This window comes from Muscardinus avellanarius (assembly GCF_963383645.1).
Source record: "Muscardinus avellanarius genome assembly, chromosome: 11".
NCBI classification, from domain to species: Eukaryota; Metazoa; Chordata; class Mammalia; order Rodentia; family Gliridae; genus Muscardinus; species Muscardinus avellanarius.
This window is the reverse complement of record NC_137797.1, coordinates 83297805-83312412: the sequence shown is the minus strand read 5'-3', so window position 1 is coordinate 83312412 and position 14608 is coordinate 83297805. Positions and strand designations below refer to the sequence as shown.

The 14608-nt window shown below is 34.6% G+C and overlaps 1 protein-coding gene across 2 annotated transcripts in view; it reads right to left on the bottom strand.

The window, feature by feature from the left end:
- The window catches only part of CPNE8 (copine 8), a gene marked incomplete at both ends in the record, with an annotated part of 248034 nt that overhangs the window by 43459 nt on the left and 189967 nt on the right, over nucleotides 1-14608 (bottom strand). For both annotated transcript variants that reach the window (XM_080705259.1, XM_080705260.1), the window contains one exon: nucleotides 4977-5023. In XM_080705259.1, coding sequence (XP_080561385.1) covers nucleotides 4977-5023 — 47 coding nt within the window. The remainder of the gene's footprint in view (nucleotides 1-4976; nucleotides 5024-14608) is intronic.

Sequence of the window (14608 nt, the reverse complement as noted above, 5' to 3'; positions counted from 1 at the left end):
CATTTTACTAAAATATTTATTTACTTATTTATTTAATAATTAATATTTGAGATAGAACCCAGGGGTTAGCTACATGCTTTATGTCTTTTGTCTTATTTTGAAACAGGGTCTACTTAAGTTGCTGAGGGTCTCACTCAGTTGCTGAATCTGGCTTTGAACTTGTGATCTTCCCTGTCTCAGCCTCCCAAGTACTATGATTATAGGCATTGTTTTAAAGAACCTTATTTGTCCTTAGTTTGAATTTATTTGTCTAGAGTCAGAGGAAGCAACTCTTTTCATTTTTTTTATTATACTGTGTTTCCATTTATTTTTTTATTTTTTATTGGTGCATTATATTCATACATAAAAACTTGTGTGGACATACATGTACACATCACCCATTTAGCCCCTACCCAATTCCCACCCCAACCTTCCTTCCCTTGCTTGGCTTAGTGGTTGACTTCATTATGTTTAAGTACATTGTGTATTTTAGAGAATTTCCTTCTTCCTCCCTCCCATCCCCTCATTTAGGTTGTCTTGTTTGCTCCTCTGTAGGACTTCCTTTTTCATCTAGAGTTCCTCCTATGACCCATTTTCATTTCTCCTTAGCTTTAACATATTAGGGAAAGCGTCTGATTTTTTATTTTTTGTGACTGACTAATCTCACTTAGCATAATGTCCTCCAGTTCCATCCATTTCCCTGAAAATGATGTAATTGAGTTTTTTTTTTTTAATGGCTGAGTGAAATTCCATTGTGTACATATCCCACAGTTTTGTAATACATTCATCTTAATGGGCTTCAAAAATTATGAGAACTTCCTCAAGTTATACTACAAATATAAATTAAATGTTTCTGAAAGATTTCAATGTATCCCTTTAATAAAGGAGATCATAGTAACAAAGTGTGGTGGCACATGCTTGGAATCCCAGAACTTGGGGAAGAAGAGAAAGGAGGACGGGAGGCTCCAGGCTAGCTCAGCAGCTTAGTGAGATTTGTTTCAAAGTAAAAATTTAAAAGGACTGGGGAGTGTAGGTCAGAACTAGAATGCACTTGAATTCAGTCTGTAGTACCAAAAAAACAAAAACAAAACAAACAAACAAAAACAAATAAAAAACAAAAACAAAAAAGAAAAAGGAAGAGCAGAGTGTTTTTGAAATTCAGGCTGATCAAAAACCATTCAGGTTTTTTTTTTTTTTTTTTTTTTTACGGTACTGGGGCTGGAACCCAGTGGCATTCTACCTTCGAGTTACACCTCTTGGTCCTATTTTTTAGTCTCTTTTATTTTTTGAAACAGGGTCTCACTAAGTTGCGAAGGGCCTTGCTAAGTAGTTGAGGCTCTCCGTGAACCGTGATCCTCTGGTCTCCGCCTCCTGAATGCTGGGGTTACAAGTGTGTACCACCATGCCCAGTCCAGATTTTCTAACTAGACATTAAAGCTAAGAACCAGAGGCCCATAGTCAAGTGTCTTTACTTCCAGAACAACATCTGTAAAATAAACCTGACCGTACTTACTCACGGTTCTGAGAGGACAAAATGATATTACATGTTTGAAAGTGATTAAAAATAATAAATCACCATAGGTTCAAACTCAATACATGTGCTACCTCAAGCTCACTGAGATTTGAACTGAGTTCCCATTACCAGCACAAACACAGCCTAAAAGTCCTTTTAGTCTCTTAAGTGAAAATGGAAAGCTAAATGAGATTTGTAATAATGCCTACATATGGTTCCATTCTAAATTAACACTGTCTAAAGAAGGAAAGCCATGAGACTGTTTTTCTGATAAGGGAAAAAATAATAAACATGAGATCCAGAGAGTAATTTCCTCTCGATTGATATAAAATTTACTTGGGAACTTTTTTGTACTGAAAATAACACATCACACAAATGCATTTATATTTTCAAAGTTCCTAGTGTTGATTCCACATGACAAGGTTCTGAACAAGAATCTTCTGACCAGGATGTCCTTAATATTTACTTCATCTTGTCTAACTTTAGATAAGTTTCTTCTTGACGCTAGGACCCTGACCTTGCTTTTCTTAGAATTTAACTTAAAAAACTTGCAATTGTAAATTATTTTTCCTCTTTCCCTTTGAGATGTAAGTCTTTCTTCTTCTTCATCTTCATCTCCATCTCCGTCTCCTTCTCCTTCTTCTTCTTGTGATACTGGATGGAACCTAAGGCATTCTACCTCCAAGCTATATCCCTAGCCCAATATTTTATTTTTTATTTTTGAAACAAGGTCTCACTGAGTTGCAAAGGGTCTCGTTAAATACCTGAGGCTGGCTGCTAACTGTGATCCTTCTGTCTCAGCCTCCCAAATGCTGGGATTACAAGCATGTGCCACCAAGATGTAAGTCTTCTAAAACCACAGAATATCTTTCTCAATGATTTGGTAGACATTCTTGTGACATTTAATCAAAGAGACAGCAATCCTATTTCCCAGTCTTTTTAGGAAAGGTATGAGCTTTCCTTCAGTAGGACTCAATTAGCAAACAAAGGTGACCTAATCACCAATATCAAACTCCACCCTAAAGTTCCACCAGCTCTCCCTAGCACTTAAACTCTTCCAGGCTTTTGTTTTCAAGTTCCTAAATTCAGTTCCTCTCTTTTATTGTAAAGGCCTTGATCCCTATATCAATCTCCTTGAATAAGGTCTTTCTTGCTTTCCTAGCCCAGTGCAAATGTCTTTGATATTTTCTTCTTACCTAGGAAATTTGCCACTTGGTCGAAAGTGTACTAGAATAATCCAGTTTTAAAAAAAATGGGCAATTAAACTTAATAGACACTTCTCAGAAGAAATACAAATGGCCAATGAATATATGGAAATATGTTCAACATTAGCAATCAGGAAGATGCAAATTGAAACTATACAGAGATTTCATCTAATTCCAATTTAAATGGCAATCATCATGAAGACAAACAATAATAAATGCTGGTGAGGATGTGGGGAAATAATAACTCTTATACACTGTTGAAGGGACTGCAAACTAGTACAGCCACTGTGGAGATTAATGTGGAGGTTTCTCATAAGATTAAGAGTGTAACAAGCAGGAATGACTCATCTATGCCTCTCTTGGACATCTTTCAAAAGAAATTGAAGTCAGAATATTATAGCAATACTTGCATATACATATTCATAGAATACAACTCACAATAGCCATACTATGAAACCAACCTAGGTGTCCAGCAACACATGAATGGATCACAAAACTGTGGCATGTAAACACAATGAAACTTTACTCAGCCATAAAGAAAAACAAAACTACCTCATCTGCAAAAAATGGATGGAACTAGAGAATATTAAGCTGAGATTAGTCAGTCTCGGAAAGAGATTAATTGTATATTTTCCCTCATATGTGGAAGCTAGATAGAAACTGGAAAACAAGAGACCTCAGATAGAGAAGCAGAGACTTTTATGGAGTGACAGAGGAAAGAGGGAGGATAAAGATGTAGTGAAGGTGATAGTTTAAATAATGCTTATATATGTATATAAAATTACCAATGTTGAGCCAGGCGTGGCGGTGCACACTTGTAATCCCAGCATTCAGGAGGCTGAGAACAGAGAATCATGGTTCAAGGACAGCCTCAGCTACTTAGTGAGGGAGGCCCTCTGCAACTCAGTGAGACCCGGTTTCAAAATAAGGAATAAAAAAATAGGGCAGGGCGTGTAGCTCTGAGGTCAAATGCTCCTGGGTTATACCTCCAGACCCTCCCCACAAAAAATTACCAATGTCAATCTAAAATCATGTATGGGGAAGTGAGGGGGATGTGAGATCTGAAAGAAATGTATCAAGTGCTGTGTGTCCGTGTATTTCTATCATTCCATACCTCAATATGATGTATAATTACAGCGCACCAATAAAGCATAAAGGTATACTGGATTCAGAAATAAGAAATATCATTACTGTATTAAATGATTTTTAACACAACTCTCAAATATAAGAAGCATTGTTACATATGGTGGCAATATAACAGCATAGTTTTGATTTGCATCTCTCTGATGGATAATGATGTTGAACATCTTTTCATGTATCTACTGGCCATTTTTGTCTCTTCTTTTGTGAAGTATCTATTCAATTCAGTTTTGTCTCTTCTTTTGTGAAGTGTCTATTCAATTCAGTTGCCAATTTCTTTATTGGATTATTTGTCTTCCTAGTGTAGAGTATTTTGAGCTCTTGGTATATTCTGGATATTAGCCTTCTATAAGAGAGGTGGCTGGTAAAGATCTTCTCCTATCCAAATACCTAAAAGAAAAGCCTACAGAAATGTGGTAACTTCTGACAAAAGATAAAGAAGCTCATGTTCCAGTTACCTAGTATCTGATTTAAAATGGCTAATATGTTTGAAACAAAGTTAGTTGAAAAGTATTAGAAGATGGCTAACTTTTCTTTCTTAAAATGTTTGATATATAAACTATGAATATGAATACATGGAAATTATTTTCTACTCCCTCTTAATGACTAAAATATAAATCTAATAATATGGGTAATCCTTAAAATAAGTTGTATGCATGTATGCCACTACCATTTTTTACCCCAATAAGATGTTTGACTACAATGCAGCAATAAAAAACATTAACCAACTGTATAATATTGTGGAATTACTTTTATATAGATTACTACACACAAAATTAATACAAAATTAGAATAACTAGAAATACTTCAGAAGTGTAGTTATATATGAAAAAACAAATGGTAAAAAATAGGTTAGGGATATACACTGACCTTAACTATATCTAAAATTTGTACTCTTTTTAAAAGTATGTAAAATAAAGATATCAGTATTTCAACACTTAATAATTCTGCTATACATTTTATCATATTTCTTGTGGTCTTTTATGTATCTGAACTATTTTGTAATATTAAATAAAAATGTAAATTTTTAAATAAAAATCTTTATGTCTGTAAAAGTAAATATAAAATATCTAACCCTTATGACAGTAAAATTTTCATTTAATTGTTGATAACTTTACAAGAATAGTCATTTTACTTACCATTTGATGCTGTAAAATCAATAGCCACTGTGAAGTTGATTTGTGTTCTAGAATATAAGTAAATGAGAATCATTAATAGATGAGTAAAGAGATTTTGTTTTCCATTTGTAATATATTTTTAGTATCATTATTTTTAAATATTAATTATGAACAAATATGTTACAATATACTTTGGAAAACACTGGAAAAAAAGGTTTGCAAGATGAGAACTTGATAAAATATTATTATAGCCATACTACTTTTAAATGAAAATTAAAGTCATAGGAATAAAAGCAGCTAACATTTTGGACTACAAGGGAAGAAGTAAAGTTGCAAATAATTCATCTCTAGATTTAAATGCCAGCATCTATTATTAGTCTATTTTCATGATCATTCTACAGTCATCATGAAATTATTAAACCTTAGAGTGTAGCATTGCTAAAAATCATCTTTAATGTCATTACCTGAACTAATTTTCTTTCAAGCAAATATAATTCTTCTCTATTTTATTTAGATAAAATAGATAAAATAGATATACAACATATCAAAACCTCTGGGACACTTTTAAGTTAGTACTAAGAAGAAAATTTATAGCACTGAGTTCCCACATAAGAACAGAAAATCTGCAAATAAATAACCTAATGACACACCTTAAAGCCCTTAAAACACAGTAACAATCTAACCACAAAGCCAGTAGAAGATAGGAAATTATTAAAATCAGAGCAGAAATCAATGAAGTAGAGAATGAAAAACAGTACAGAAAATCAAAAAAACCAAAGGCTAATTTCAATAAAAAACCAACAAGATAGATAAACCACTACCCAACCTTAGCAAAAAAAGAGAATCAACCCAAATTATAAAGATAAGAGATAAAAAGAAGATATCGCTAACGACAGTGTAGAGATCCAGAGGATTATCAGAAACTACTTTAAAAAAAACTATATTCCAACAAAATGGAAAATCTTGAGGAAACTGAAAACTTTCTAGATAAATACAACCTACCTAAACTGAGTCAAGAAGATATAGAAAATTTAAACCGACCAATAGCAATCATAGTTATTGAAACAGCAATAAAGATCTTGCCATCAAAGAAAAGCCCAGGACTTGATGGTTTCCCAAATGAATTTTATAAAACCTTTATTCTATAAAGAGCTAATACTGATACTCCTCAATTTATTTAATGAAATAGAAAAAAAGTACTCTCCCAAATACATTCTATGAAGCTAAAATCACATTAATACCCAAACCAAATATAGACAGTTCAAGAAAAGAAAACCACAGGCCTATATCTTTGATGAACTCAGATGCAAAACTGCTAAACTAAATACTAGCAACACGCATTGAAAACCATATCAAGACTATCATATACCATGACCAGGTAGGGTTCATCACAGAGATGCAAAGTTGGTTCAAAATACAAAAATCAATCCAGGTAATTCATCATATAAAAGAACCAAAGACAAAAATTACATGATCATATCAATAGACAATGAAAAAGCATTTGATAAAATGCAACATCCATTTATGCTTAAAGCACTGTAGAGAATCGGAATAGAAGGAACATACCTCAACATCATAAATGCAATGTACGATAAACCCACAGCTTACCTCATATTAAATGAGAAAAATGTTGAGAATTCCCCCTAAAAACAGGAACAAGATAAGGATGTCCATTATCACCACTTCTTTTCAATATAGTACTTGAGCAACAAGGCAAGAAAAGGAAATCAGAGGAGTACAAATAGGAAAAGAACTCAAACTTTCACTATTTGCATATGACCTGATGCTATACTTAGAAGACTCAACAAAGTCAACCTAAATGCTTATACAACTGATCAACAAATTCAAAGTGTCTGGATACAGAATCAATCTTATAAAATCAGAAACTTTTCTGTACACCAACCATAAATCCACAGAAAAAAATCCAGAAAACACTTCCACTCAAGATTTCCCACAAAAAACAAAATACTTAGGAATAAACTAAACTTAGGGGATAAAAGATCATTACAAATAAAATTATAAAAAAATTAAAAAATATCAAAAATATCTTAGAAGATAGAAAAATCTTCCATGTTCATGGACAGGCAGAATAAATATCATCAAAATGCCATACTTCCAAAATTGATCTTCAGATTCAACCCAATACCCATTAAATTACCAAGATCATTCCTCAGAGACATAGAAAAATCAGTCCTTAAGTTTATTTGGAACAACCAAAAAACCCAGAATAGCCAAAGTATTTCTCAACAACAAAAACCATGCAGAAAGAATCACAGTACCTGATTTTAAACTATACTACAAAACAATGGTTATAAAAATAGCATAGTACTGGCACAAAAACTGACACATAAACCAATGGAGCAGAATAAAAGACTCAGAAAGAAATCCACACACTTATAGCCAATTGATTTTTTACAAAGGGACCAAGAACATACACTGGAAAAAAGACAGCCTATTCAACAAATGGTGTTGGCAAAACTAACCATATGCAGAAAATGAAAATAAATCCTACTTTCTCACCCTGCACAAGAGTCAATTCAAGATGGATCAGAGACTTGGAAATTAGAACAGAGACCTTGAGGCTCCTTGAAAAAGGCATTTGTCCAACACTGCAAGACATAGGCACAGATAAAAAACTTTCTCAACAAGACCCCAACGGCACAAGAAACCAAAAGGTGAATCAATACATGGGATTGCATATACAGTAAAGGAAACTCTCAAGAACCTCAACCGAGAGCCAACAAAACTTGAGATTTTCACCACCGACTCCTCTAATATAGGACTAATATATAGAATATACAAAGAACGCAATTAACTCAGCATTAAGAAAACAAACCAATCAAAAATTGGCAAGTGAGTTAAATAGACACTTCACAAAAGACAAAATTCAAATGGCCAATAAATACATGAAAAATGCTCAACATCATTGGCAATCAGAGAGATGCAAATCAAAATGACCCCGAGATTTCACGTAACTCCAACTAGAATGACAATCATTCAAAACACAAACAACAACAAATGCTGCCAAGAATGTATAGAAGTGGGAACTCTAAAACATTGTTGGTAGGATTGCAAATTAGTGCTTATTCAAGAACATGAAAGATCCTTCTATCTTCTAAGGTCTTCTTTAAATTTTTTTAATGCCTTATAATTTTCTTTGTAGAAGCCTTTTACCTCCTGGTTAAGTTTATTACTAAGTATTTTTTTTTTTTTTTTTTTTTTGTGGGATATACCGAGTGGAAGTGTTTTCTGGATATTTTTCCAGTGGATTGAGAACTAATATCTACAATATACAGGAAACTCAAGAAACTCAGCACTACAAAAACAACGCAATCACAAAATGGGCAAGCGAACTAAATAGACAATTCACAAAAGAGGAAATTCAAATAGCCAAGAAAGATATGAAAAAATGCTCAACATCACAAGCAATCAGAGAAATGCAAATCAAAACTACCCTGAAAGTTCACCTAACTCCAACTCAAATGGCAATTATTAAAAACAAAAACAACAACAAATTTTGGTGAGGATGTGGAGAAATAGGAACTCTAATACACTTTTGGTAGGATTGCAAAGTAGTACAACCAATTTGGAAAATACTATGAAGGATCCTCAGAAGAATGGAAACGAACCTACCACTTCTGAATATCTACCCGAAAGAATGGAAACCACACTACAAAATTAATACATCCATATCTATGCTCACAGCTGCTCAATTCACAACTGCCAAACTATGAAAGCAGGCAAGATGTCCACCAACAGATGAATGATTACAAAACTATGGAATATATACACAATGGAATTTTACTCAGCCATTAAAAAGAACATAATTCCTTCATTTACAGGGAAATAGATGGAACTGAAGAACATTATGCTAAGTAAGATTAGTCAGTCACAAAAAATAAGAAATTGGATGCTTTCTTTAATTTGTGGAAGTTAAGGATAAAATGAGTCATTTTCTAGAGTTCAGAGTAAGGAACTCTAGATGAAAAAGGAGAAACTATAGATGAACAAATAAGGTGACCCAACGCAGGGGTATGGGAGGGAGAAAGAGAGAAAATCCTTAATGTACATGATGTACATTATGTTACATATAAAAATCAGTCACTAAGCCAAACATGATAAGGAGAGAGGGGAGAGAGAACAGAATGGGAACTAGGTAGAGGCTAAATGAGTGATGCCTCTACCCAGTTTATGTCTCCACCTTCTTGTACTCCATTAAGATGTATGACTACAATGCACTAATGAAAAGAAAAAAATACTTGAAATTTTGCTTTGGAATGTCACTTGAGCTATCATTTTATATTTTAGAGTCCAGATAGTAGTACTATGTTTTAGAATATAAAAAAGTTATGCCTTCCAAATAGCATAAGTTAGTACCAACATTTTATAAGATTTTCCAATGTATATTTCCTAGTACTCCTAAAACTTGGAACATGTATCTATTTTATTCTGCCACCTTTACAAAAGCTGTGAATAATAGAAAAATCTGATGACAAGATGGGAAGAATTTACTAGAGCAGCAATATCCACAGAAAATAAGTATATATGGTCTAAAAAACTATACACACAGAGTGACACCACCTCAGTAATCTTCCACAGCTGTGATTATGAATTAATTGTCAAGAGCTAACAGATGTTTTGGGGGTGTGTGGAAAGAGAGTTCTAATTTGTTACCAATTTTAGATCCTATTCAGTTGTAGGAATTGAACATTACAAATCTCAAAAGTGGATTTTTTCCATCCCTATTTAATTCTAACAAACAGATTCAGATCTATTACCTACTGGAGTCTAGAACCCATAAATACTGGGATGCCCACTCAATTCTAACACTCCTCTCATTCTGACCATGTGGATATACTACACTTCTGCTTTGATTTATTAATATGAATGCTAGTTCATATTTCAGTTCTGGAACCTACCTTGGACCCCTAGTGCCCATGCCTTAGCATTATCACCCAGCTTAGTACCTCTTGATCTCAGCTGATTATGGGTTAAACTTTGAACCCTTTAACTTTCCTTCTGTTTCTTTGAATCTAAGGGTTTTCTAATTTTGAATCTAAGAGGGTTGAATCTAAGGGTATTCTACTCTAAGGTAGCACCCCAATCCTGTTTTATATTTTGTTTGAAAGCAGGCTGCCGGGGCTGTCTTCTAACACATGACCCTCCTGTCTCAGCCTCCTAAATACTGTGGTTATAGGTGTGTACTACCACATAACGCTCTGCCTCTTTCTTAAAAGTAGCTCAACTATTTGGATAACTATTTGAATACATAGTCCTTTGATTTCAAACTCTGCTGTATCTTCAAAATTTCTGCTGCCCATGCCAATGAACAATTCACAGAATCACAGATATAAATGTGAATTCAAATCTGAACATTTTCACCTTGAAGTATTATGACCTTCTAAATGCTATTTAACATCTCTGTACCTCATTTCTAATAAAAATAATAAACCCTTCCTTAGATTGTTACTGATAGAAAAAGAAAATTAATTGATTTATTATTATCTCTAGTGTCAATGCTAGTGTTCAGGACCTGAGTTTAGCATACTTCTTTGAATACTGGAATGTGCTGTTCTTGTCATATTTCTGAGTTTACTAGAGTTTCAGGTTATTATTCAGAATCTGACCCCCCCACATCTGATTCCATTTTCTTTACACCAGCTACTGAGGTCACAACCTGCCCAACCCTAGACTGTACTATGAATATCTGTCTCTGTTAAGAGGTGTTATCTTGGTACTTCATCAAACAAAATTCCACTTCATGAAGTAATTGTGAGCTCCTGATGTCCATTTCTCTCCTTCCAAGCACTCTGGTTTTCAGAGGGATCAATGAAGTATCCAGTGGCACATGCTTTTAATCCTAGTACTTGGGAGACTGCGACACGAGGATCAAAGGTTCACAGCGAGCCTCAGCAACTTAGAGAGACCTTGTTTCAAAATAAAAGAATAAAATATGGCTGGAGTGTGGCTCAGAGGCAGAATGCCCCTAAGTTCCATCTCAGCTAGAAAAAAAATGTAGAAAGGAAAAAGAAACTGGGTGCTGAGTGCATGTATGTTCCTATCACTCCGAATGTCATTATGATGTATCATTACAATATATCAATAATATTTAGTACATTCAGAAAAAATTAGAGCCAAATGATGTGATTATTCAACAGTTTGTGAAAATATTCTTGGTCTTGATAGAATATAGTTTTCATAAATTAATCAAATGTTTTTATTTCATCAGAACTTGAAGGTTGATTTCAGTATCTTTTAAAAACAGTAAGAGTATTCCACAGTAGAACTTCACATGGAGGCTATCTCATCTTCCTACCATTCCAAAACTCCTTGTCAAAACATGTGAAATCACTAATCATTTTTCTAGTCAGTAGCTAAAAAAAACTCTTAAAGTAACAATCACAATAAAAATCAACTCTGTGTGTATACGAATGTGTCATATGAATTTCACCATACTTTGCAATTACTACTGCTAATAAAAATTAAAGAAATCAGCTCCAAACCAAAAATATAAGCACTGTTCAAAGGAACCACATTTTAAATAAGGTTTGTGCTGCCCAGAAGATACAGTGAACTATCAATCACATGAACCAGCACTGGAATTCCAGAACCTCAACTAGCAAGGGAGCTGCGATGCCTCACAAAACTACCAACTCTCCACACCATAATCTTCTCATATGATAAATAGGTACCAGCAAAGTTGAATGAGTTCACAAAATATGAGAAATAAACTTCAGAAGTAATTATGCAGGACAAATAGACTACACGTTGGAGAACAAATGCCCAGAACAATCTATGGCATCGTCTCTCATTTTGCAAGAAAGCTTTCCACTGCTGAGTCAGAAGAGGTCGTTCTCTCATTATATTGTCATCAATTTACTTTTCATCAGCACTTCTCAACAGCTGAAGCTCAGTGTGTCAAGAATAAAGCAATGAAGCTCCACCCACTGTGGATAGTAAGGAGCAAGGTAGGAAGGTGATTTAAAACTACATGTGGCCGGGCATGGTGGCAAACGCTTGTAATCCCCACGCTTGGGAGGCAGTGATAGGAGGATCGCGCAGGTTCAAAGCCAGCTGTGCTGGCTTAAGAGACCCTGTTTCCAAATAAAAAAGTGTAAAAAGTAGGTCTGGGAGTCTGGGAGTATAGCCCGGAGGTAGAAGGGTTTTGAGGAACCCCAGTACCACCACTAATAATAATAATAATAATAGTAATAATAATAATAATAATACCACAAGTAGTGTCTGTACCAGTATTGGGAATGGCTAGGAAGATCTGAGAAAGCTCTGATTAATATATTTCAAAAACTATTGAAAGGACTTGGTTTCTGTCGCCCCCCCCAAAAAAAAAATGCAGACAACTATTCCAATGTAAATTAACCTAGATAAAGGTAGTTAGCAAGTCTATAGGAGAGGTGAACTAGGACTTCCTCATCCTCATTCTAAAGACAGGTTTACATAATAATTGGATAATCTAGCTAGGATGGGAGGAGGGGTCGACCTTTGTGAAAGGAGACACCTTGCCAGGGGAGGTACCTTACAGGGACCTTTACTATGTCAGAATTATGTGAACAATATGGAGGTCATGTGTATAAAAGAGTCTGGTTCACATTCACTTGAAACCCCCCCCCCCCACCATGGCATGGGGCTGTAACTGTCTTCTGTATTTTTATCTTTTTAATAAACTTCTTTAAATCTTCAGCAAGAGTCCAGGCTAATGTGTATTTATCCTTAGCTTAGGACAAGAACCCACGGTTTTTCTGTTTTTGTGTTTTTTTGTGTTTTGAGGGAAATTATGTCCGGAACATTTTTTTATTGTTATTTTTTGTTGTTATATTGGGGATGGAACCAAGGCTTTGTGCATGGTAGGCAGGTGCCTCCTGTGTGTGTGCGTGCGTGTGTGTGTGTGTGTGTGTGTGTGTGTGTACAGGGGATTGAAATCAGGGGCATTCTACCTCTGAGTTATACTCCTAGCTTCATCTTATTTTGGAACAGTCTTACTGAGTTACTAGGGGCCTTACTAAATTTATGAAGCTAGCCTCGAATCCATGATCCTCCTGTCTCAGCCTCCCAAGTACTGGGATTACAGACATGGGCCAGTATATACTTCTTATGAAGAAGCATACATGTAGTTTTCTTTGACTGTGAAGTGAATAAGTCAAAGAATTTTCTGTAGAATAACTTAAGCTGGCAATGAAATCACCATACTAAAGTATATAACTGGATAGCCTAGCCTTTCCAAGTGTGTATTTTAATATACAATAATTCAAAAAAAAACATTAATCCAAACAATGATCGAGGAGCTCCTTAATATTTGCAAAAGTTTCTTTTCTAAGTCTTAGTATAGATAAGTTTAGTTAGATATGATAATGTTCTCTATGATTTTTTGTAAAAGGCAGAATGGCTTTATTTTTATTAGATTTATCCCATTCAGCCTGCAGGGTTTACTCTCCACTGATTTGATGAATGCAAAACACTTGGAAGTCACAACAAGAAGCCCTATAAAAATTTCTAGATGTGTATATTCAGTTTTCAAGTAAGAAATTGGATTAGAAAAAAAAACTTTATAGTGTATGTTTTAGCAAAATGTACTCCCTGAGGCAACATATCCAATGAGATGCCATAGATCTTATAAAACTAAGGCAAACATTTTAAAGCATCATTGCAACTGCTTTAAGTATTTTTTAGGAAAAATTCTTATGGGGCTTGTTGATAAAGGCACTTACTGACATTCAACTCGCCTTTAAGCAGAAATTCACTCTAACCTCTAAAATGAGCTTATGCTATGTAGGTAGCTATCCCCACACCCCAACATTTTTTACATGTTCTAAATGATATTTAAACCTTTTGTATATGATTCTGGACATGTTTCAGTTTCAGAATCAAGATTTGAGATAGGGGTTGAATAGTATTGTCTGGAATAGATGAAGTGGCCTGGAGTTATCCTCAAACAAAAAGATACAGACAAGGGACTTTTACATTCTTGGTAAACTCAAGTGCACCTTTTTCTCTCAATGCCTCTAATAACCAGGTCAGTTCACACCGACAGTATTTTGATGAACAAATGAGATGAAATATATCGACATTCTAAACACACTGACATATTACAGATAAATAATAGCTAGCATTTATTGAATGTTAACTGCAAACAATTAAATCCTCTCAGTTACTCTATAATATAAACAGACATTGTTTTTATTTTGCAAAAATAAAGACAGGTTATGTGATCAAAAGAATGATCTAAGATTTGAACTGTGCAACTAAGGTCAAATTTATGCCAACTACTATGCACTGTCTCAGTCATCAGCAAACATTTCTTTGTCAATGTTTTGACTTTTCACCAAATATTTATCCTTTGTTGAAACTCCCAGGACTTACTTGCCTATGTAGTGCCCCCCTATCATGTCCTTCTGTTAGGGAATGTAGAAACAAGAAGTTCACATTTCTAGTCTAGTTTCTGCACCAGGCATAATGGCGCATACCTGTAATCTCAGTACTTGTGAGCCTAAGACACAGGTTTAATGCCAGCTTTAGTAACTTAACAAGACATCCCAGCACTTGGGAGGCTGAGACAGGAGGATCACACAGGTTCAAAGCCAGCCTCGGCTACTTAGTGAGGCTCTCAGCAATTTAGTGAGACCCTGTTTCAAAATAAA